Source organism: Berghia stephanieae, chromosome 4, assembly GCF_034508935.2.
Source record: "Berghia stephanieae isolate SIO BIC M18660-M18661 chromosome 4, UCSD_Bste_1.3, whole genome shotgun sequence".
Taxonomy (NCBI): Eukaryota; Metazoa; Mollusca; class Gastropoda; order Nudibranchia; family Aeolidiidae; genus Berghia; species Berghia stephanieae.
Genome location: NC_088363.1, coordinates 62,484,734 through 62,507,233, shown reverse-complemented (window position 1 = coordinate 62,507,233; position 22,500 = coordinate 62,484,734). Strand labels below are relative to the sequence as shown.

Sequence of the window (22,500 nt, the reverse complement as noted above, 5' to 3'; positions counted from 1 at the left end):
TGAGACATTGAGTATGCTCCGGTGTATGGGGTGAATTTTTAATTCAGAAAAGTGAGTGGAGCAGGCACTTATGTTGGTAACAACAAGATATGAAGTGAATAGAAAAGTGCCAGAAGACAATAGAGAATAAAAATTTTTCGCGGCGGTGGTGGGGTTTGAACCTGCGACCTTATTGGTACGACAACTCCGCCTGGCAGGTGAGAGCGTGGCTCTACCGTGTGAGCTATCCACGAACACAAAAAAATATTCGTTTTTTGAGACTTTAGTGTTGATTCACTGACCATTTGGCAGGTCCTTGTCGCAGAATTCTGAAACAGTTCATTTCAATCACGTCCTGCGACGCTACTCTCCCACCCTTTCTATTCATTATTTAATGAAACCTAGTATACTAGAAGTTATCAATGCGGTATTTTACTTATGAACTGGAGTGAATTGACATAATATGCAACCCACAGTCTCAAACCGGTATTATGCCGGGATGTATCGGACCTCTAAACGTGAATATAGAGTTAAAAGGATAAGAAAAAGGAACTTATAATTCGTAGCAATCAAAGAAATTATCTTTATTTTCAATGATGACGAATAGAAAGTATCCCTAAGCTTCATATATGTGGCTATACATTCAATTTTCAGGACATAGCTTTCCTCGACACAATACCGATTAGAGGCTATGAGTCACATATTTTAATCTCATTGGTCTATTATGAAGAGTATTGACTTACAATATACGCTCAAATCATTACCCTTATAGTCGAGAACATTCATGTGTGGTAAAGGTTGAAGGAGGTGGCAAAGGCACAGGAATAAATGACAGGTTCAAGATCGATCCCAGGTGAAGTCGAGAATTTTTTTTTCTGACCTCCGCCCCTCCCCCCCCCCCCCCCCCCTCCTCTCCTCCAACCCGTCCACTTTCTGATGGAAAGTGCCTTGCGATAGACTGGCGTCCTATCCAAAGAGAAGAAAGCAATTGCTATTGTCCTTTTCGCGATATAGAAATCGGAATAAACTCCGGCCCTATGGGCCTAACTGCTCTGAGGAACTACTTTCTTTCCTTTTTTTTTCGTAGCCCTTCAAAGCAAAGATGACCCTGGATTGGGTATTGATCCCAGTCCTTGTAGCGGTACATATACACAGTAGCTATTTTTTCCAACTTTTTAAATGGAACGCTGGTGTATCGTAACGTTTAGTAGCACTCACTTGTGTGCTATTCTTGAGATTGAACACGAGTCCATTGCAAAACAATGCTAACGTATCCAGTTATCCAATGGCAGCTGGATGGGCAGAGGGGTCACAAAAAACCTGGAGTCAAATGGGTCTCAACACATCGAGTAGTTCCTTTGGAACCATAAGGCCTGTGACGCTGGATGGTATCGTTTGTGTAGCGTTAACTCTTAAATTTGAGCTTTTATACAGGGCAATATCCACTAAACGTGCTCAAAGCGCTTTTCAAAGGGTCCCTGACCAACAGCAACACGTAACTTAAAGAACGAGACATGACGCCTGTTAACGACCAGGTACTCATTTTACACCTGAGTAAGATGAGAGAATGTGTGTAAAGAGTCTTTTCCAAGAACTCAAATATGCGCCGAGAGAGACTCGAACCCAGGACCTTCCTATCCGAAAGCGATTGTCATACCACTAGACCCCATAGCCGCATCGATTATTTTTAGGAATTTTCTCGAAATGTACTTACCCAAGACGAAAAAAAATGTTAAATTCAAAAGCAATGAGACATTTGTCCAAAATGACGCGACTCGGAAAACAACATTAAATGATCACGGCTATAGCAAATATTTGTTTTCAAATGTTGTAAAGTACATTACAATAAATCTGGCATTATTGAACCGTCACAAATATGACGATTTTCTTATCGTTGGTAAGGTTAAACTTAAAATGATAATTTCTTGCTCCCCTATGAACAGAAAGCTGGTCTATCTCAAAGTATTTTCTACTAGATATAATAATAAGCAGATCCAGTTACGCTTTGTTTTCTGAATGGATATATGGGTTGATAAAACAGGAAAGTTCCCTTCGTTTGTGATTCGAGAGATTTAACAACTAAGCAACAGGGATCTAAATCGAAACATTAGAGGCACATGTTAGATTTTTAAAGTTTGGAATTAAAACAAAGGAGCAGCTTGCATTTCAGACACAAATACTTCTGAAATAAAACACGTTTTAAAGTTTTGGCCAGGAAACTCATCCTTCAAATATTGATCTATTAAACGAAGCCCCAGGTTCGAAAGTTTTTGCCAAGATGAGGGTCATTTAAATCGATCGGGAATAGAGGGACTAGTTTTCTGGTCAAACTTTTAAAAAGTGTTCTTAGAGTACTACATTACAATGTTGCTAAATAAGCAGAAAGAGCTAAATTACTCTCTGATGAATAAGCTAATGCCACGCCGACAGCACACTCGCTACCTATTCACTGGACTAGGGCTAACTTATTCCATAAGCAAATAATTTTGGATAGAAAAATAATATGAGAAATGTTTAAATTACTATCATTTTAAAATGACTATGGCCCTCCCTCCCTCTCTCTCTCTCTCTCTCTCCTCTCTTTTTTTTCTCTCTCCATCTATCTATATATATATATCTTTCTGTCCCTCTCTTTCTCCTCCTCTCCCTCTATATGTGTATGTGTATATGTAAGTGTGTCGACAGCGAAAAGTAAAGACGTAAGGCTGGGAGAGTTTGACATCCATAAAGACAGATACCAGTATATGCATAAGCATGTCATACAAAGAAACGTCTCGTCCTTCGTTTTATAGCTTTCCTGTGCTTTTCTTTTCGGTAAGGCAAATTAAGCTTCTATAATCAGTGGTACATTCCTCGTCCATTAGAGACGTGGCCTACTTCTAAATAAGTGCCATAAAACTTTTGATGGCCAGTGGTCACGGAAGGCGGTCACTGCTGATAAATCTCGATAACGCCATTTGTCCACTATCACTTATTGGTCAGTGTCTTGTGATCGGGGTTGATAAAAGAAACGGCGTCGGTTCACGAATGAACCGTCAATCCAGCTCGACCCATGCGGTTCGAATACTATTTACTGTCTTTGGACACCATGAGACCGATGGTATCTATCCCGGTTTCTTTCACGTTAAATCGATTGCAACCGAAAAGCTTAAATTGAGCTTTTATATAGCGCAATATCCACTAAACGTGCTCAAAGCGCTTTACATGGGGTCCCTGGCCAACAGCAACATTTAACATTTAGGACGGGACATGACGCCTGTTAGGCGATATTACATTTTTTTCGGACAGAGGCAACACTGTTAACGACCAGGTACTCATTTTACACCTGAGTACGATGAGAGAATGTGAGTAAAGAGCCTTTTCCAAGGACTCAACTATGCACCGAGCGAGGCTCGAACACAGGACCTTCCGATCCGATATATGACACTCGCCTTCCAACCTGTAAGTCCCGATCTGGTTGGATGAAATTTGAATCTTTGGAAAATTTGAGTCTTTGGACTCAATAAAAACATAAAACATTACTAAAAACCCAGATTGACATCTATGTCGTCGATCTGATTATTTTTTTTTTTGGTAATGTATTTATGTATTTGGGAGCGAAGTGGCCGGGTGGTTAAGGCATTGCACAGTGACCCGGAAGGTCCAGGGTTCGAGCCCCGCTTCAGGCACTTTCATTTTTTTTCCTTGAGCAATATTATTAACCCTCAATTTGCTCACTTGGACAACGTGGGTGATACCTGTTGACATCAGACATCTTGTTTGATGAATTATCTATATTCCTTCACGGAATGCATAGGCGACTTTAGATAGTATGCAGATAACGTCACTCAGGCCTTTGTTATTGTTTTTGCCATCCGCGTTTGTGAGTTGTTCTCACTAAACTGTATTAGCCAGACTATAAAAGTTCATGGTTACACAGAGTTTGTGTGTTGGTCCGTTATACTTCCGGATGGCAATGTTGTGAACTCCTTGGCCAAGCGCATTCTATCTATATCTTATGATGTTGTGGCGGAAAGGCATAATAAAAATGTTTTAATGTATTTATTTATTTTTTTGTTGACTGAAGGAAGATTTGAGCCCGAAAAGTTCCGTGTTTGGTATTTTGTTCTCATTTTGAAGCTGTTATATTCATTTTTGTTTATAAAAATAAATAGAAAAGAAAAGAAATTCAAGACCGTTTTCAAAATACAAAAGGCCACCAAAGCCGGTATCTAAATTGCCGATCGTTTTGTCTCCGGTGAAATGTTGCCTCTCGTCTCAATCCGGTATGCTTTCATGGTGACACGGATACTGACACCAACATTTTGTAAATGTGACCAACCACTCCAATGTGGTATTATGTAGGAATGAACCAGATGAGAAAATTGAATTTTTAAGCAAAATGGACATTTATAGAAATCAATGGGTCTTTTTGGGTTTTTTTTTTTTAGTCTGACAAGCAAAACTCAAGCCCCTCAATCAGTGCACTTCGATTAAAATCCAAATTGATCTTATTGGTTAAGCTTATATTGACTGAAGTGAAGAATGTATCAATAAAGATGAGAGAAGATAGATTTAAATGGTTCGAGCATGTTAAGAGACGAGGGAGGGAGTACGTGGGTGGGAAGGATATACAATTTTCGGGAAAAGATTAAAAAGGGACGCCCAAAGACTAGATGGTTTGATAGGATAAAGGACGATAGGAGAGAAATGGCCCTGGAGGAAGATAATGCTATGAACCGAGATGCATGGAGTTGCGGCATTCATTATGGCAACCCTGCAAAATGCGGGATAAGCTGATAGAAGAAGTAAAGCTTATATTTTGATTTCAACATCAGACTCAACCCGACATAATTCCATTTTTAGGCGATTGGTCACAAATAAGACATAAAATTCAATTTCCAGCATGTGATTTAACATAACACATTAAAATGCCTCACCTTTTGGAATATTCTAATGTGTTGAAGATTGTCATTTTCTTCCACCTCTCGATTCACTTCAACATTCATTGTTCTGAAATGCTGGTCTAATTAATATGAAGGGAGGTAAGTAAAACAACTACAATAAAAACAATTAATAAACACAATAACCTCCCCTGCTACAAACTAGGCAATAGACAGTATAGAAACTTGTTATCTTTTAAATAAGATTAAATAAGTTCATATAAAACCTTTCTATTATGGCATCAGTATGCTTAATATGCTTAACAATGCTTCATCATTCAAGAGCGCCATATGGAATTAAATATATTATACCTGGACAACACGACGCCTGTTTCTACCCGAACGATTACAATTTCCGTCCATTCAATAGCAGGTACCCATTCACACTTGTGTCGAATGGCGTCACACTCGAGGACAGAATGCCACGACCTACATTTTGCGATCACAGTCCTAACAATCAGTGACAATGCTCAATATTTCTTCTTTTTTTTTTTTTTTTTTTTTGGCGCCGTTACATTTGTTAAATGTAACACATCCTTAAGTGTAAATATAAAAATCCTGATTTGAACCAGATTTGCGATCAACTCAACGATTACACTTTCACATTTAAAGGCCATGACCAGTTGACTGCCGTATTCTGAAAATTCCCTTATTTAAAATTTTGGCCAGAAAACTCGTTCTTCAAATATCGATCCATTTAAATGACCCTCATCTTGGCAAAAACTCCCAAACCCGAGACTTGATTAAAAACCTCGCGAAGTCCCAGGTTTGAGAATTAATTTTTTCAAGATGAAAGCCATTTAACTCGATCGATACTTGAAGAACGAGCTTTCTGGCCAAATTTTTAGATAAGTGTTTTTCCAGAGTACTGCAGCTAAACTGGCTACAGGCCATTCAGGATTTCACTGCCTCATAAGACTAGACACAATAGACCAGTTGACCTTATAAACATCAATAAACCAAAAAGACCGGTTGCTGTAAAGGGTTTGGTTTGTTTTTGTTTGTTTTTTTTTCTGCATCTCCTTTCATCTTAACAATGATCGGGGCCTACTTGCACATAATCTTTGCAGGTCTGATCACCGGACGCAATTAATGGGCTTGATTTAACGTTGTGGTAATAGACGGAATTGGGTAACACTCCCGACCTGCAGCGCACGTAATGGACATCGCCGCCTTGTGAGCAAACAAAAAAAGTTACTTAACAAGGACGTGTGAGTGAACCAAACGTCACCGGGATTCGATGTGCGATCGATTCGTTTCTAGAAACCTGTGATGTGTTCCGTAATAGATTTAATTAGATTCAGTTATTCAAACTAATATTGTTCGAACAGACGACAAATGTTTAAAACCAATTAGCAAGTTAATATAAGAAAATGAGACATACGTGAAAGGAAAATTATTTCATTGTAATTTATTCAAGTAAAAAGCGAAGCTTTGAATAAAAGCATTGCTATTAATTTTTCCGAGATAAAATCGAAGAAAAGATATTCATTCCAAAAAAAAAGAGGGTTACTATAAAGGCTAACACTAACACCAATCGTAATTACATGATATGTGACAAGCATACTAAATTTGTAACCCGCCGCTTCAAGGCGGTATTATATCGGGACGGTTTAGATAATGAAAATTGAATCTATACTCAAAAAGCTAAGACTTCTGCCAACATTTGTTTTGTTTGTGTCATTTAGAAGTTAGAAGAACTTACAAAAATGTAGACGCATGCAGCCTCTACAATATAAATTATATAAAGGATGCATATCTGAAATTTTAAAACAATCGAACCTACTTATTGAAATGTATATACAGTACACACATTTTCAAGAGAATACGTTGGGAAATTTTAATTCGATGGTTCTTTTAATAAACGCATCGCATAGTAGCAAAATCGAAGATTTCAGAAGACGTGACTCTCAAATTTTGAAGTCATGTGTCGAGAACCCCCCCCCCCCCCCCCCCCCTTCCCCAATTTTGTGTAATGACTGTGCGTTGCCTTTTTTTCCATTACAACAGTAAGCCCATAATAATTTGGGTTGTCAGACCGGCCAATAAGCATACGTCGATTGGGGCCCGTGTCGGTTAGATTTTGGGGAACGTTTTTAGCGTCCTATCCTATAGTAATTGTTACAGTCTGTTAAGCACCATAAAAATCGCGATAAATGCTTATATGCTTCTAAAGAAATGCAGTTTAGGCTTTGTGGGATCATAAAACGGAGCAAACTTCGATTATCAACGCTTGGCAATTCTTATTAAGAATTGAGTTTTCTCTGCATTTATAGTCTATATTCAATCCAATACAAAGGTTTATTTTTAGGCAGTTGCCAATATAATTCATACATGAATATAATATTGCCAATCAACAAATCAAGTAAGTAAAATCAATAATGAAGCAAAGCAGACAATAATAATAATAATAATAATGATAATAGTAATAATAATAATATTAATAATAATAATAATAATAATGATGATGATGATGATGATGATGATGATGATGATGATGATGATGATGATGATGATGATGATGATGATGATGATGATGATGGTAACAATACTAATGTAAAATTATCTATATATTAACCACATGCAGAGGCAAAGTCCCTTCAGCACATAAATCATTAATTTGTGTATGGGGAAGGGGACGTCAGAACAAAAGAGCTCACAATGTCAGCTAAGCTCGGACTATTTTCTTTTGACTCGAGAGCTACAACAAATGAATTAAAAGAGCCCCACAAAATATGGGATATAACCTGAATTATTTAAGATTTTTGTTTTGTTTTTTTCATATTTATGATATATTTCACTTGAAGTAAAATATGTCTCAATCTGGTTTTATGCCGAGGTGGACAAGACGACGAAAAGTTATTTTTTAATGTTAAATAATACAAAGAATATGGCAGCAGCCTCTTATGGTTTTCACACTACTATGTTATGACGATCGACCCAATCAGCAAAGTCTGGTCCGCATTCTTGCACCGTCGCAAACCCGCCGGGTAGCATCGTCACAACGATTGAATTCGTCCAAACTGACTTCCATCTCGTATGTGCAGCTCTACACGTAGTCAGGGATTCTGCGTACAAGGGTTGCCAGGACTTATTTCGGCTCGAAACGGAGACGTCGTCCTTTATGCGCATCAGAGGGGTATCCCCATTCCCTCTGTCTTTGATCTTACTCAGCCAGTTTCCCGTAATCGTCTCCCTCCGGACACCGGGGGGCTGGATCGCTGCCATTATCGGGCCCCATAATATGGCAAGTTACTTTTTAGCTCGTTTAGAATTCATGTTTATTCTTCTTGATAAATATAAATGAGTTACATCAGATCTCAAATATTTCTGGCTATAAATTCAATTTTCATCATCTAAACCGTTCCGACATAATATCATTTTGAAGCGATGGGTTACATTTTCCTATTTTGAAGGTAAATCATATTCAAAACAATTCCCAGATCTTGACCAAAAAACCCCAATATATTTACTCAAATATTTTTACTGCAATCGTTCGATTCACATGGAAAAAACACCTCGGACTTATCTGATGAGTAAATAAAGAAATATTTGCATAAAGTAAATCCTATTATATAGAAACGATACTTAGCATTACAACGACTGTGTTTGAATATTGTTCTTTTTAAGTGTATAGAAGCAAGAATAATGGACTCCTATTTATAAAGTATCCAGTGGTGAAATTGTTTGACATAATAGAATATGGCTGTTCAGATCAATAAAAAAAACTGGCTTGATGAGTGAATGAATAGGTGGTATCTAGATATACTGTTGATTTAAGTATATAAAAAAAACTTTTTATAAGAGTAGATTCACTTCAGTTCAAATGTTTATTTTAATCAATTGCCAATTGAACACATTCTGTTTCTAATGACATGTTTTACTTCAAACGAAGGAATAATAAATATCAAATAAAATTTTTAAAAACTTAAATAATTCAGGTTATATCCCATATTTTGTGGGACTCTTTTAATTCATATGTTGTAGCTCCCGAGTCATAACAAAATAGTCCTAGCTTAGCTGACATGTGAGCTATTTTGTTCTGATTTCCCCCTCCCCATACACAAACAGCGATGGAGTAACTGTCAAATCCGGCGGAAAGCATTCTGCGATAGACTAACTAGAAATGCAAATTAAAACAATAAAACGTCTAAATCATATTTTAGACTCAAACCTGAAAATGAAAATTAACTCAAATTGCTCTGAACTCTGAACCCAGTTGACCTGAGATTTGGCACACAGACTCCGAGCCTTTTATATTTTTTTATTTTGATACAAAGACAGTAGTCAGTAGTATCTGCTGCTTCATTACCATTCAAATTAAAGCCCCTTTGTTGATAACAACCGTGTCATCAAGGATAAAGTTCTCATGGTCGTTTATCACCAGATGTTGTTGCTAAAAATGTCAAAGGTTATCATTAACACACATTACCGCTGAAAAGAAAACGTACTTTATTTAAAAATTTGGCCAGAAAACTCGTCCTCTTAAAATCGGTAGATTTAAATGACACACGTCTCGGAAATAACTCTCAAACCTAAGACTTACTAGACCCAGGTCGAAAGTTGTTTTTTTTTTTTTTTTTTTTTTGTCAAGATGAGGGTCGTTTTAATCGATCGATATTTGAGGGGGGAAAATTCTGGCCAAAAAAAATGTGTTTTGTCAGAGTACGGCGGATTACAATTGTCGGCGTGCGAAGTACATGCGTGGTATGTTACAGACGGGATGCTCTTGTCCTTTACTTTCTTCCTGAGCAAGAACTGAATACAATAGCTTCAAAATAAAGAAAATGGGTAAGCAAAAATGTTTTGGGGTCAACCCTTATTCAGCAAATCGTAATACGATACCTACACATTTTCCTTAGGAAACATATGTTGCCGGGTTTTTACTGATCGTATAAGTTCTACATTGTTTTTGTCAATGACTAATAAAAGGTTTCAAGTCAAAACGTGCCTTCATACAAACTTATCTCTTTCAGTTTTTGATTCAGTTTTGTTTTAAATTTTTACGGTCCACAGCTTACAACCTAATTTAGGTTTCTTTGAGTTTTGTCCTTTGATGTTGCCATTATACACATGAAAGACAAAGAGCACGACTATGACTTACAAAAAAAACATGAAAGCCGTGACGAATTCCAACACTTTTTACGTTTTTAAACACATCCCTGTGCTATTTGTGTAAATTGTAAGTGACGACACTTAGGAACGAATATTACGCAGTTTCCCTTTATAGAATAATAAATGAATTGTATTTATTGGATTTGCAGTTCTTCCTTGGAAATAGTCCATCAGAAGCGTTCGTGATATGGGAAAGACCTTTGAGATAGTCATAAATGTCCTATGACTGTTGAGTTCATCATGGATAACAATGACTTGTCGCCTCCGATCCGCAGTCTTCTAAGGATTATACACATCCTGAACAAAGATGAGCAGGAACAAATACAAAAGCAGGTGAGTTATCTATTACCATCATCATCACCAGCACCACCACCATCATCATCATCATCATCATCATCATCATCATCCTCCTCCTCTTCCTCCTCCTTATCAACATCATCACCATCATCATTGTCGTCGTCGTCGTCATCGTCATCATCATCACCATTACCATCATCATCATCATTATCATCATCATCACCATCATCATCGTCGTCGTCGTTGTTGCCATCGTCATTATCATCATCATCATCATCATCATCATCATCATCATCATCATCATCATCATCATCATCATCATCATCATCACCATCATCATCATCATCATCATCATCTTCATCATCATCATCATCATCATCATCATCATCATTATCATCAATACAAGAAATGCACCGGTTACAAAATAATGGAGCACAAAATACTTGATTACCATAAAAAGCCCAATCGAATTCCAATAATACGTTTGTATTCTCATTATTAACCCAATGTTATTATTGAGGATATTCGAATATGATAATAGAACAATACACTAACAATGAATTTTGCGGTTCCTCATCAGAACGTAGCAAATAACCGTGGTTTTACACTTCCAATCAGATTGGAACAAGTTTTTTACATCACACTTTTGTTCACTATTGATACTAAAAAGGTATAATATTAGGGATAATAACGGAGAACTAATCTCTGGCGGTCTACAAACAACAACAATGAACTGAATTACGTCACCTTCATTTATTCTATAAACACTTTTCACAAGATTTCACACAAGCGTGTTTAAAATGCTTCACGTTGTAGTGTTCCAATGTAATTTCATTCATTTCTGTGTCAAAACATTATGATAAATGTTCACAAAATGAAAAGTCTCCCGAGGCACACATTAAACATGGTTATGGTTCAGGGTTTGTTTTTATTTTGTTTTTTAAAGAAAAAAAGCTTTAATCAATTACTCACCAGAGCGGGTTAGCACTTAACATTACCAAATATTATTAGTTAAAACAATGTGCAATAACTTTGAGTTCTAATTGAAAAGATTGTACTTACGGGTAAAGTTGCTGGGAAGAAAAGAAGAGGGAGACAGAGGATAGATTACACATTGACAATCTGAACAGATAGATTGGTGGAGGAAGAACAGGAATCGAGCTGTAGAGAAGATCTGAGGACAGATATGGTTGGAGGGACATGATCGCCGATGTCTGCAACAGGTCTGGCACTTGATGATGATGATGATGATTCCAAGACAACGATACCCAGAACGAGTGTCAAGCGCATTCTCTGAAATATATAGATAGAACGAAGTTGACGTCACTCGGGTCTCTGTTATTGTTTTTAGCCAGCCATTTTTATAAGTAGTTCTCACTAAACTGTATTCATCAGACTATAAACGTTCAAGGTAAACTTCAGATGTGTCGTAAACAAAATAACATTCCAGTGGGTGATCCAAGTTCAGAAACGAGACGCCAAAAATTAACAAATGTTTCTATATTGTTAATGATAAGTAATGTTGTGTGTTGGTACGTTTTTTTAACTGGCTGGCGAATGATGTGAGCTTTTTGGCTAAGCGCAAAGCATCAATAATATGTTCATCATCGCTTAAGTAAGTTACTATCAATAGACTACATTGTGTATGGATTTTCTGCGTCTTACCACTAATCTGAATAATAGTTTGATGAGTATTGTTTTCATTCGACTTTTTACCCGTGAGCCTAATCCCCAATAATTCTAACATTGGAGTTTTACTCATTTCCCATTCACAATAAGATTCAATAGTCTGATGTCACGTCCGCCCTGCAACGAGCAGCTTGGTTCTAAACAAAGAAAATCGGTACTTTTTATTCTTCATACTGGCTAGAACTTTTTCACATGTCATGTGGTCAGAATGTATAAAATTCAAAACATGATCAGATTTATAATGTTTTTCTTCTCTCGATACACTTTTATGCTCGTCGGAGAAGTATTTCATAGGGGCATCCGGCGTTCCGATAGTTTAGAACCAGTTACTAATTTACTATGCGTCATTATGAAAGAAGTTGACGTCACGACTGTTGAAGCCTATTTGCATTTGCAAAGTTGAAGAAGGCCAAAGAACCATGTCACTTGTACTATGAGAAATGAACAATAATTAATTCGTCGAAGTCCCGGGTTTGACAGTTTTTGCCAAGATAAGATCATTTAAATCTATCGATATTTGAAGGACGAGTTTTCTGGCCAATATGTGTTTTTCCAGAGCACTGCAGGAGTGGTTAAAGCATGACACACAATAGAAAAGGTAAACAGCATCACAGGATAACATTTTAATATTAAGTGGTGACTTATCTTGAGGACGACTTTTAAGAAGTGTTTTTATCATAATTCGTCTTTTCATGTAAAAACAACAAGGAGATAGAGATAATATTATGATTCATACATGAGGCATTAGGTCCATGCCTCAAAATTCAAAATGTCCTATGTGTAGATCCTGATGCGCTATGAGACTGTGTTTAGCACCTAGAGTTTAGGTTAGAGCACTTGATGTATTCATATATTAATGGTACAGTTAAGAATTATTCAGTTTAGCCGTTTTATTTTTTTTCTGAACTCCATTGTCCACTCAGTATTAATAGAGAACAAAAGTGTGATGTCAAAAAACCGATTCCAATCTCATTGAAAGTGTAAAACCTCTCTTTCGGAGGACCAAATACTTATCTTGTATACTTGATCTTCTGGTTCCAAAATGTTTCCTAGTTTAAATATTTGCTGGTCGTCAAAAAAGATCATCCACCCTCGCTCTTTTACGTCCCGTAATCCCAAGAATCTGCCAAAACATCTTGCTAATAAAGTAGTTAAGCCACCTTTTGATTCAATACCTTACCTATTCATTATCAATTCCTCCGAAGGCCTAGTTAAATACACACTTCCAAGGAATTTGGAACCGGAACAATAGAAGGTGTGACGTCACGACTTCTTTGCCCTATTGTGTTGATTGTCTGGTCTGCTGGTAGATCTGGCTCAAAGAACACCACCAAAGACTAGCGTTGTATTCAATAGGTGATCGACAGGCAATTATCTAATTACTTCTTTAATTTCGTTTAATTCCCGTAAAACCGGGAATAAACATATACTTCTCGGACAAATTGACTCTAGAGGAGTACTTCACCATTCTCTTTAATTTTTTTAGGCCAGCCTTACTAGCGACTTCAGATGTGTCGTAAACAAAATAACATTCCAGTGGGTTATCCAAGTTCAGAAAAGAGACGCCACAAATTAACAAATGTTTCTATATTGTTAATGATAATATTGTTTTTCCATGATTATAGGCCTATAATAAGAAAATAATAATAATAATGATAATGATGATGATGATGATAATAATAATAATAATAATAATAATAATAATAATAATAATAATAATAATAATAATAATAATAATAATAATAATAATAGTAATAATAATAATAATAACAATAATAATAATAATAATAATAATAATAATAATAATAATAATAGCAATATATTTCTATAGCGCCTAAGCATAGGTGATCAATTAACTCAATTAACGCACAACAACCCCCCCCCCCCCACATACACACACAAACACACACACAGGCCCGAACATATATATATATATATATATATATATATATATATATATATATATATATATATATATATATATATATATATATATAAATATATAATTAATAAATAATAAAACATCAATCATAAAATGCCCTGTAAAATAATTCAGTCTTAAAGGGCTTCTAATCGAATCAGTTTGATGTCTCAGATAACCAAATTCGTTGCGCCAAAGAACTGGCTGAATAGGGAATGAGATTAGTGGAAGAGTAGCGTCCCTTGATTGGACGTCACCCATAGTCTGTGACGTCACCGTCGAAAAAGTTATTAGAGAGAGAACGCCATGTTGGTTGTGCGCATGCGTCTCTCGTCCTCGCCGGAAAAGTTATTAGAGAGAGAACGTCATGTTGGTATGCACACAACCAACATAACGTTCTCTCTCTAATAACTTTTCCACCGGTGACGTCACAGACTATGGGTGACGTCCAATCAAAGGACGCTACTCTTCCGCTAATCTCATTCAGTATAAGATCAAAGAGAGAGGGAATGGGGATACCCCTCTCAAGCGCAAAATGGAGGGTGCCCCCGTTTCGAGCCTAAATAAGTCCCGGCAACCCTTGTACGTAGATCCCTGACTTCGGACAGAGATGCATATACGAGATGGAAGTCGGTTTGAACGAATTCACTCCCTCGTGGAGGGCGGGGACAATGACTCCTAAACTGGGGGAGAAGTTGCCAGGCTTTTCCACCAGCAAGAGGAGACACTGGGTGGCAGCCAATCTCCTTCGGTCGAGAACCTGCTTAACGGCAAAATCGCTTCATCAGTAGGGACTTTCCACCTGTCCAACATGTACCTGTTGTGGTAACGAGCCCGAAACCGCAGAGCATCGAGTTAAACGGTGTGTTGTGACGAAGCTTCCGGGTGGGTTTGCGACGGTGCACGAATGCGGTATGGAATAATAGTGTGAGCACCATTAGAAGCTGCTGATGCGCCACCTCAAAACAAAGTCAAACAATATGGAGTGTGATTAATAATCCTATACTTGCGCTAAACTCTTGTTCCGGCAACTAACCGCATTGAACTCAGATGATAATAAGTACCCAGCTATAGGCAGCAATGATAATTGTAAAAGTGTTGTTACAAAAAATGGGAGCCCAACTCATCTGTTGGTTTCTTTGCACCTGCACAGAAAATATGGAAAAAAAAAAAAAAAACAACGTTGTATAGATGTGCACATGCTATCCGTTTCATTATTGATAAGAGAGGATGTAATAAGGCTGTAACAAAATACACATCTGACACAAATGTGTGAAATAAAAATTCGGTACCATAATATATGGTATGGAGGGTGGTGAGTATCCAATGCATGGGGACGATCTATATAATTTTTGCATGTTCTCGAGTGCTCAAATATAAAATAATAATAAAAAGTGTACACAGTTTTCGAAATATCCAGCATCATAGCAGACCTTTTCTTCAGTTTGACTCACAAGTATGTTTACAAAGAAGTAAGTTTACATTTATTAAGAAATATTCAGTCGTTGAACAGCAGCAAGTCATGTGATCGATGACTTGGTTGGACGGAAAACTAAATAAATATGGATCGCTCCCATTATTTTGAGGTGACCAAAGTATGTGTTGTGTGACTGTGGAAATGCCCTATATAAATATGTATATTTATTTAATTCTATATATAGATTGACACAAAGACAAGCTTTGGGAAAAACCCTAATGAATTAACATGCACACATTACAGGTGTTAAATGTGTTAAATGAGGTGCTTGGAAATACATTATAAGGATCCAGGCATGCCCCCTTAAGTATAAAGGAAAATATAATGTCCAATGAAAAAACGCCTATTTTGGCATTTTGGCCAGAAAAAGTTTACTTCACAGATTCAAAGCGATTAAAATCGCACTACTCAGATTGCAAAACATTCTTACTCCCAATACTTTTGGTGGAATTTGGTGACTCGAGGTTTATGGTTTATGACTCGTTATTTTGCCAGTCCGAAGTCATTTTTATGGATTGATCTATGAATTATATAGTTTATTAGCCAAAATCTTGTCAAAAAAATGGGTTTTTCTTTATTGTGTGGCAGAATAGTATTTTCGACTACAGTCTTGACAGTTTAACAGAGTGATAGGCTTCATAATTCATGTAGCTTAAATGCAACTGTAACTGGAAAGGAGGGAAACGCTCCTCAAAATTATTATTATTATTATTATTATTATTATTATTATTATTATTATTATTATTAGTAGTAGTAGTAGTAGTAGTAGTAGTAGTAGTAGTAGTAGTAGTAGTAGTAGTAGTAGTGGTAGTACTAGTAGTAGTAGTAGTAGTAGTAGTAGAGTAGTAGTAGTAGTAGTAGTAGTAGTAGTAGTAGTAGTAGTAGTAGTAGTAGTAGTAGTAGTAGTAGTAGTAATAGTAGTATTGATATTATTATTATTATTATTATTATTAGTATTATTATTATTATTATTATTATTATTATTATTATTATTATTATTATTATTATTTATTATTATTATTATTATTATTATTATTATTATTATTTTTATTATTATTTTTATTACCATTCTTATTATTATTGTTATTATTATTATCATTATTATTATTATTATTATTATTATTATATTATTATTATTATATTATTATTATCATGATTATTATTATTATTATTATTATTATTATTATTATTATACAAACAAAAATAATAAAATGACACATTGTACTCTGTACCACATGACGATATGAATCAATTATCAGCCAGACATGAAATGGACAGAATTGACAGTTGAAAAAGAAAAACGTTTGTTTGTTTGTTTTTTTAAAAGAAAGTGTACGACACCATCAGCTCATTCTTGGTTATCGGGATCTCTTTCATAAAGTTTGACTGTGATTGTGATATGCTAAATAGGATTCAATAGTCTGATGTCACGTCCGCCAAGCAACGAGCAGCTTGGTTCTAAACAAAGAAAATCGGTACTTTTTATTCTTCACGCTGACTAGAACTTTTTCCCGTGTCATCTGATCAGAATTTATAAAAGTCAAAACATCATCAGATTTATAATGTTTTTCTCCTCCGGATACACTTGTATGCCCGTCGGAGAAGTATTTCATAATGGCGTCCGCCATTGTTCCGATAGTTTAGAACCAGTTACTACGTTACTATGCGTCATTACGAGGGAAGTGACGTCACGACTGTGAACCTTATTGCAAGAAACTTTACAGTCGTAATCCAAGTAGGAATCTTACCGTCAGATCTTCAATGTTGAAAACATTGAGTATTGACTCTTGATTTTATCTGGTTTATTTAGCCGTCAGGTTGGGGTTTTTTTTAAATTGTTCAATCAGGCGCAAAATTTGTCTTAATGATCTGTCTCTGGAGTTGTGAGAATGAAATGAACTGTAAAGCCACATCATGTACTTCACGCAGTATGTAGGTTATTGCTTATCAACCAATTAACTGCTTTACTCTGGAAACCCTCTTATTCAAAAATTTGGCCACAAAACTTGTCCTTCAAATTTAGTTCGAATTAATTGACCCTCATCTTGGCAAAAACTTTCAAACCTGAGACTTTGCGAAGTCTTTAATAAATTCTCAGGTTTGAGAGGTTTTTTTGTTTTTTTTACCAAGACGAGGGTCATTTAAATCGATCGATATTTGAAGGACGGGTTTTCTGGCCAAATTTGTATATACAAGTTTTTTCCAGATTACGGCAGTTAACTGGTTATGTATCAATGTAGTCCTTCGGAGCCACAAGGTCCATAGTGCCGGAGTGTATCCCAGTTTTTATGGGGTTAAACGGACAATACCAATGCTTGCTAGATCGGACGTTAGTTTATCGCAAATTACTTTCCACCATATCTAAAAGACCCAAATTCTAACGCCATGGTCTTTATGGCTGTTAAAGACTTATTATCTCTAAAGACTTGAGTTCTTTTAACTTATAAAAAAAACCCTTTCTTCTTATCATAAATTATTCTTATGGACAATTCTGGAGTCCAATTTCATACAATACCAACAAACTATAGAAATCATCATAAATACTTCAAAGCTTAATAAAATAGCGTAGATGCCTGCACATTTCCCGGCAGTGTCGTCTAGGTAAAATCCCCCGCAAAGGGGATTTAACCGAATTGCTCTTTTTTCTGACATTTCTTTTTTCACATTATCAGATATATCAGATAACCAAGATACGGTGACCTTTAAACTTAGACAAAAAAGACAATGCCATTCTGACTGTCGTACTCTGGAAAAACACGCATTTAAAATTCTGGCCGGAAAACTCGTCCTTCAACTAGCTATCGTCGATCGATTAAAATGACCCCCATCTTGATTAAAACTCTCAAACCAGGCACTTTGCGAAGTTCCTAATTTGAGACGGTTTTTTAAAACATCAAGATAAGGGTCATTTTATTAGATCGCCGATATTTAAAGGACGAGTTTAACTATCTAGCCAAAATTTTTAATGCGTGTTTTTCCAGAGAAAGGCATATGTCATGTACATACCAAAAACTTTAAATAACAATTCGTATTTCGACTTTGTATTTATTTAACACTTTGTTCAATCAGGCGAGAATGTTGTTATGATATTGTAGTTGTTAGAATTGTCGTTGAGTGTGAGAATGAAATTGTGTACGAGGTGATTACAATAGAGCAATCAAACACTTCTGAGGATAGAATATTGTATGACATTTTAGTTAGAGAAGTTTTTATCAGTAACTTTAGGTAGAATGTTATTTGATAGTTGGTTGACTTTTATATAAAATGTTCAATGAAATTATTATATATATTTAAGTTTATCATATTACTGTGACTTATGAAATATCCCAACAAGATTACATTCTGTGTACCGTGAGTATTATTTATAATTCTTAAACGATTCAAATGTGTTTAATTTAAATTGAGCTTTTATACAGCGCAATATCCACTTAACGTGCTCAAAGAGCTTTACAAGGGGTCCCAGGCCAACAGCAACACTTAACATGTAGGCCTGCTAAGCGATATTATAATTTTTTCGGACAGAGACAACTCTGTTTACGGCCAGGTACTCATTTTACACATGAGTACGGTGAGAGAATGTGAGTAAAGAGTCTTTTCCAAGGAATCAACTATGCGCCGAGCGAGGCTAGAACCTAGGACCTTCCGATCCAAAAGCGAGTGTCATACCACTAGACCACATAGCCGCACAAATGTGCGACCCACCGAATCAATCTGGTATTAGGAAGCTCAATCTTCCCGCGAACCATTTGTGGCTGGAATCACCAACCAAACACCCTCACCTCGGCCACCACTAGGAGTCTTTTAAATCTATTCTTTCGACTCTTAACTTTGATTTTTGGAGAACGCCGGCGGACATCTCCAGCGGAATGCTCAACATTGAGATCGGCTGGAGTAACATAATATACATAAAGACAGATAGACGATGACTTGTAAATTTAAAGTTAAAATATCGGAAATACAAAGTTTTTGTGGGGGTTTTTTTTTTCATTTTTTATATAAAATTGAGTATAAAAGTCAAAATGAGAAATATACGTAAAGAAATTTTAATTTTTGTTTTGTTTTGTTTTGTTTTTGTTTTGTTTTTTTGTTGTTGTTCTTTTTGTTTTGTTTTTGTTTTTATTTTAATTTTTTTTTAATTTTTTTTTTTTTTAGCTTTGTTTTGTTTTGTTTTGTTGTTGTTGTTGTTGTTGTTGTTGTTTTTAGTTTAAAAAGAAAAATATAATTCTTCCCAAGAAAGGCTTTAGTTTAAACTCAAATGCTAAAAGTTAAAGTTTAAAATTCTTCTCTCTTTGCAAAGTTTTCACCCCGACATAATACCGTATTGACATTAATGATAACAGGATTTTGGGAAGTAACCAATATTCCAGGTCCGATGTGCAGTTATTTGCAGATCTGATAACCCAGACTGTTATAGGCTCATCGTTACAATGGAAATACTCTCAAACCAACGAAATAATATTATATTATTCATTACAACGATGTTTAATAAAGGCCATAATTATCTACGTTCGACAATCAGACCCGAAAATATGTAGACGTCGGTCTAGTCCAGATCTTTTGTCTCTTCATTCAATAATTGACGTTCGTAACCCACCGACCTGTGAAACTAGAATTGACTAAGAGGAGTTATTGTCCTTTGAATGGTTAAATAGTTAAACATGAACTACATTACTAAAGACAGTTGTATACAAATCCAATGATCACTATTTTGTTATGAGAAACCCATTTAGGGTTTATTTTCATTCTCTTTCTCCAAGATCAAAGGGTAATTTATAAATAACACAACTCGGTGTTCTACTAGAGAAATACAATTACGGTGCCCTCAGCGTTTGCTTTCTCATTCACAAATCGCGTACTACGTCATCGATTGTGTAGGAATGCTTTTTGTCAATGAAAACAGAATGCACGCTTCATAGATCTTGTTATTGGAATTCTTACAATGATCTACTGAATGCAACTTGGGGGGAAGGGGGGGGGGGGTGAATATTATCGATCGATCGAAAGACACGGATCGGTCGGTGTGGTATTGTATCTGTCAAAATTTGTTATTGAATCACGATGTGAAAATATGTATGTTTATATCAATGACACTTCTTCAAAAGACAAAAGCTTGAAGCAAAATAAATTGTAAAACCAACACGAAGGATCTAGGCGTCTGATTCTAAAATGTTTTGGAACATATGTGATTGAAGTTCATGAAAAAAAAAATGATCTCCCATAAATGCGACCCACCGCCTCAAAACGGTGTTACGCCGAATCAGACAAGAATCTGAAATTTGAATGCAAAAGAATCAAAAGCAAGAAAAGTGTGTTCAGTTCGATTTGTACTTTATTGTTAAAGAAATGAATTATAGTGCGGCTGTGTGGTCTTGTGGATGACACTCGCTTTCGGATCGGAAGGTCCTGGGTTCGAGCCTCGCTCGGCGCATAGTTGAGTCCTTGGAAAAGGCTTTTTACTCACATTCTCTCACCGTACTCATGTGTAAAATGAGTAGCTGGTCGTTAATAACGTTGTCTCTGTCCGAAAAATATGTAATATCGCCTAACAGGCGTCATGTCACGTCTTACATGTTACCTGTTGCTGTTGGCTAGGGACCCCTTGTAAAGCGCTTTGAACACGTTTAGTGGATATTGCGTTATATAAAAAGCTCAAGTTTCTTGGGGGTTTTTATAGTATCCAAAACTGTAAAGAACAAAAATTAAGTATTTTGATCATTTTGACTTTAAATCAATTTTTTAACATCGTTGATTTAATAGCGTCTAAAGGTGATGGGTCACAAAAAAAGCAAATAAATACGCAAATTATACCGTGCTCAATGCGTTTCACGATGTTTCATTTATTCCCCTAGTAGAAGAAATTGAACTAAATTCCGTTTCATGTAAAGAAAATGTTGCTAGGTATATAATCAACTTTCCGTCTAATAACCAGGTCCTTATTCACATTTGGATTTAGATGTGAGTAACATTATAAAAATTTTCTGAAGAGAGCGAATGCTCGAAACAATATATTATAGAAGTTGAATAAAATTATACTTGAAATATTATATGTATATAAAATACGTGTGTTGTGTGTGTGTGTGTGTGTGTGTGTGTGTGTGTGTGTTTTATTTTTGATTAAAAGATACCAGACAATATTTGGCACACGTTATGACAACAATGATTAATAATATCGCAAAGCACATGTTTTGTTGTGTTTTATTTGTTTTGGTTTGTTTTCTTTCTGCTTTTTTTTTTGTGTGTTTTCTTTGTCATTTCTTTTTTTCTTTTTTTGTTTGCTTGTAAGGGATTTGTTTGTTTTTCGGAATTTTTATTATTTCAATTTTTTTCATTTTGATGGTTTTTTAATGTTTTGGTTTGTATTATCGCAGTTTGTTTATTTGGGTTGTTTTGTTTGTTTGTTTTTTGTTTTTGTTGGTTTTTGTATGTGTATGTGTCTTGCTGTTTTTGTTTACACTTCATGGTTTGGGGTGAATTTTTTTTTTTTTTTTTTTTTTTTTGCGGGGGGGGGGGGGGCGGTTATGGGGAGGGGGTGTTTAGTTTATTAATTTATTTGTTTTCTTTTGCTTTTATTTTATTTTTCTCTTTGTTTGTTATTTTTAATATTTTTTTTGTTGAGGTTTTTTCTTTGCTTTTATCAATTAGAAAAGACAAATAGGAGGATGGATTAGATCGGAATGGAGTATTTTAGAAAGGAAAAAATTGAGCTTTTTTATATAGTGCAATATCCACTAAATATGCTGAAAGCGCTTTACAGTGGGTTCCTGGCCAATCGCAACATTTAACATTTGGGACGGGACATGACGTCTGTTAGGCGATGTTACAATATTTTCGGACAGACACAACGCTGTTTACTGCCAGCTACTCATTTTACACCTGAATACGGTGAGAGAATGTGAGTAAAGAGCCTTCTCCAAAGCCTCAACTATGCGCCGAGCTGGGCTCGAACCCAGGACCTTCCGATCCGAAAGCGAGTGTCATACATACCACGAGACACATAGCCGCACAATGTCTAAGGAATGTCTAAATAGTGGACACCCTCCCTCACTCTCACCACTCCTTCCCCACACATTAAGACACACACACACACACACATACACACA

General features: G+C 35.9%; 1 protein-coding gene across 4 annotated transcripts in view; it reads left to right on the top strand.

Annotated features, from left to right (window-relative positions):
* LOC144970977 (uncharacterized) overlaps positions 1-22,500 on the top strand; it is a 75,230-nt gene that overhangs the window by 2,507 nt on the left and 50,223 nt on the right. The window contains exons 1-2 of one of the 4 annotated variants that reach the window (XM_078911208.1): positions 9,613-9,692; positions 10,166-10,349. In XM_078911208.1, the coding sequence (XP_078767334.1) occupies positions 10,239-10,349 (111 nt within the window). In that variant the 5' untranslated portion in view covers positions 9,613-9,692; positions 10,166-10,238. Of the gene's footprint in view, positions 1-9,612; positions 9,693-10,165; positions 10,350-18,172; positions 18,399-18,447; positions 18,752-22,500 lie in introns of those variants that run through there. The other 3 variants (XM_078911209.1, XM_078911210.1, XM_078911212.1) reach the window with 3 other exon arrangements.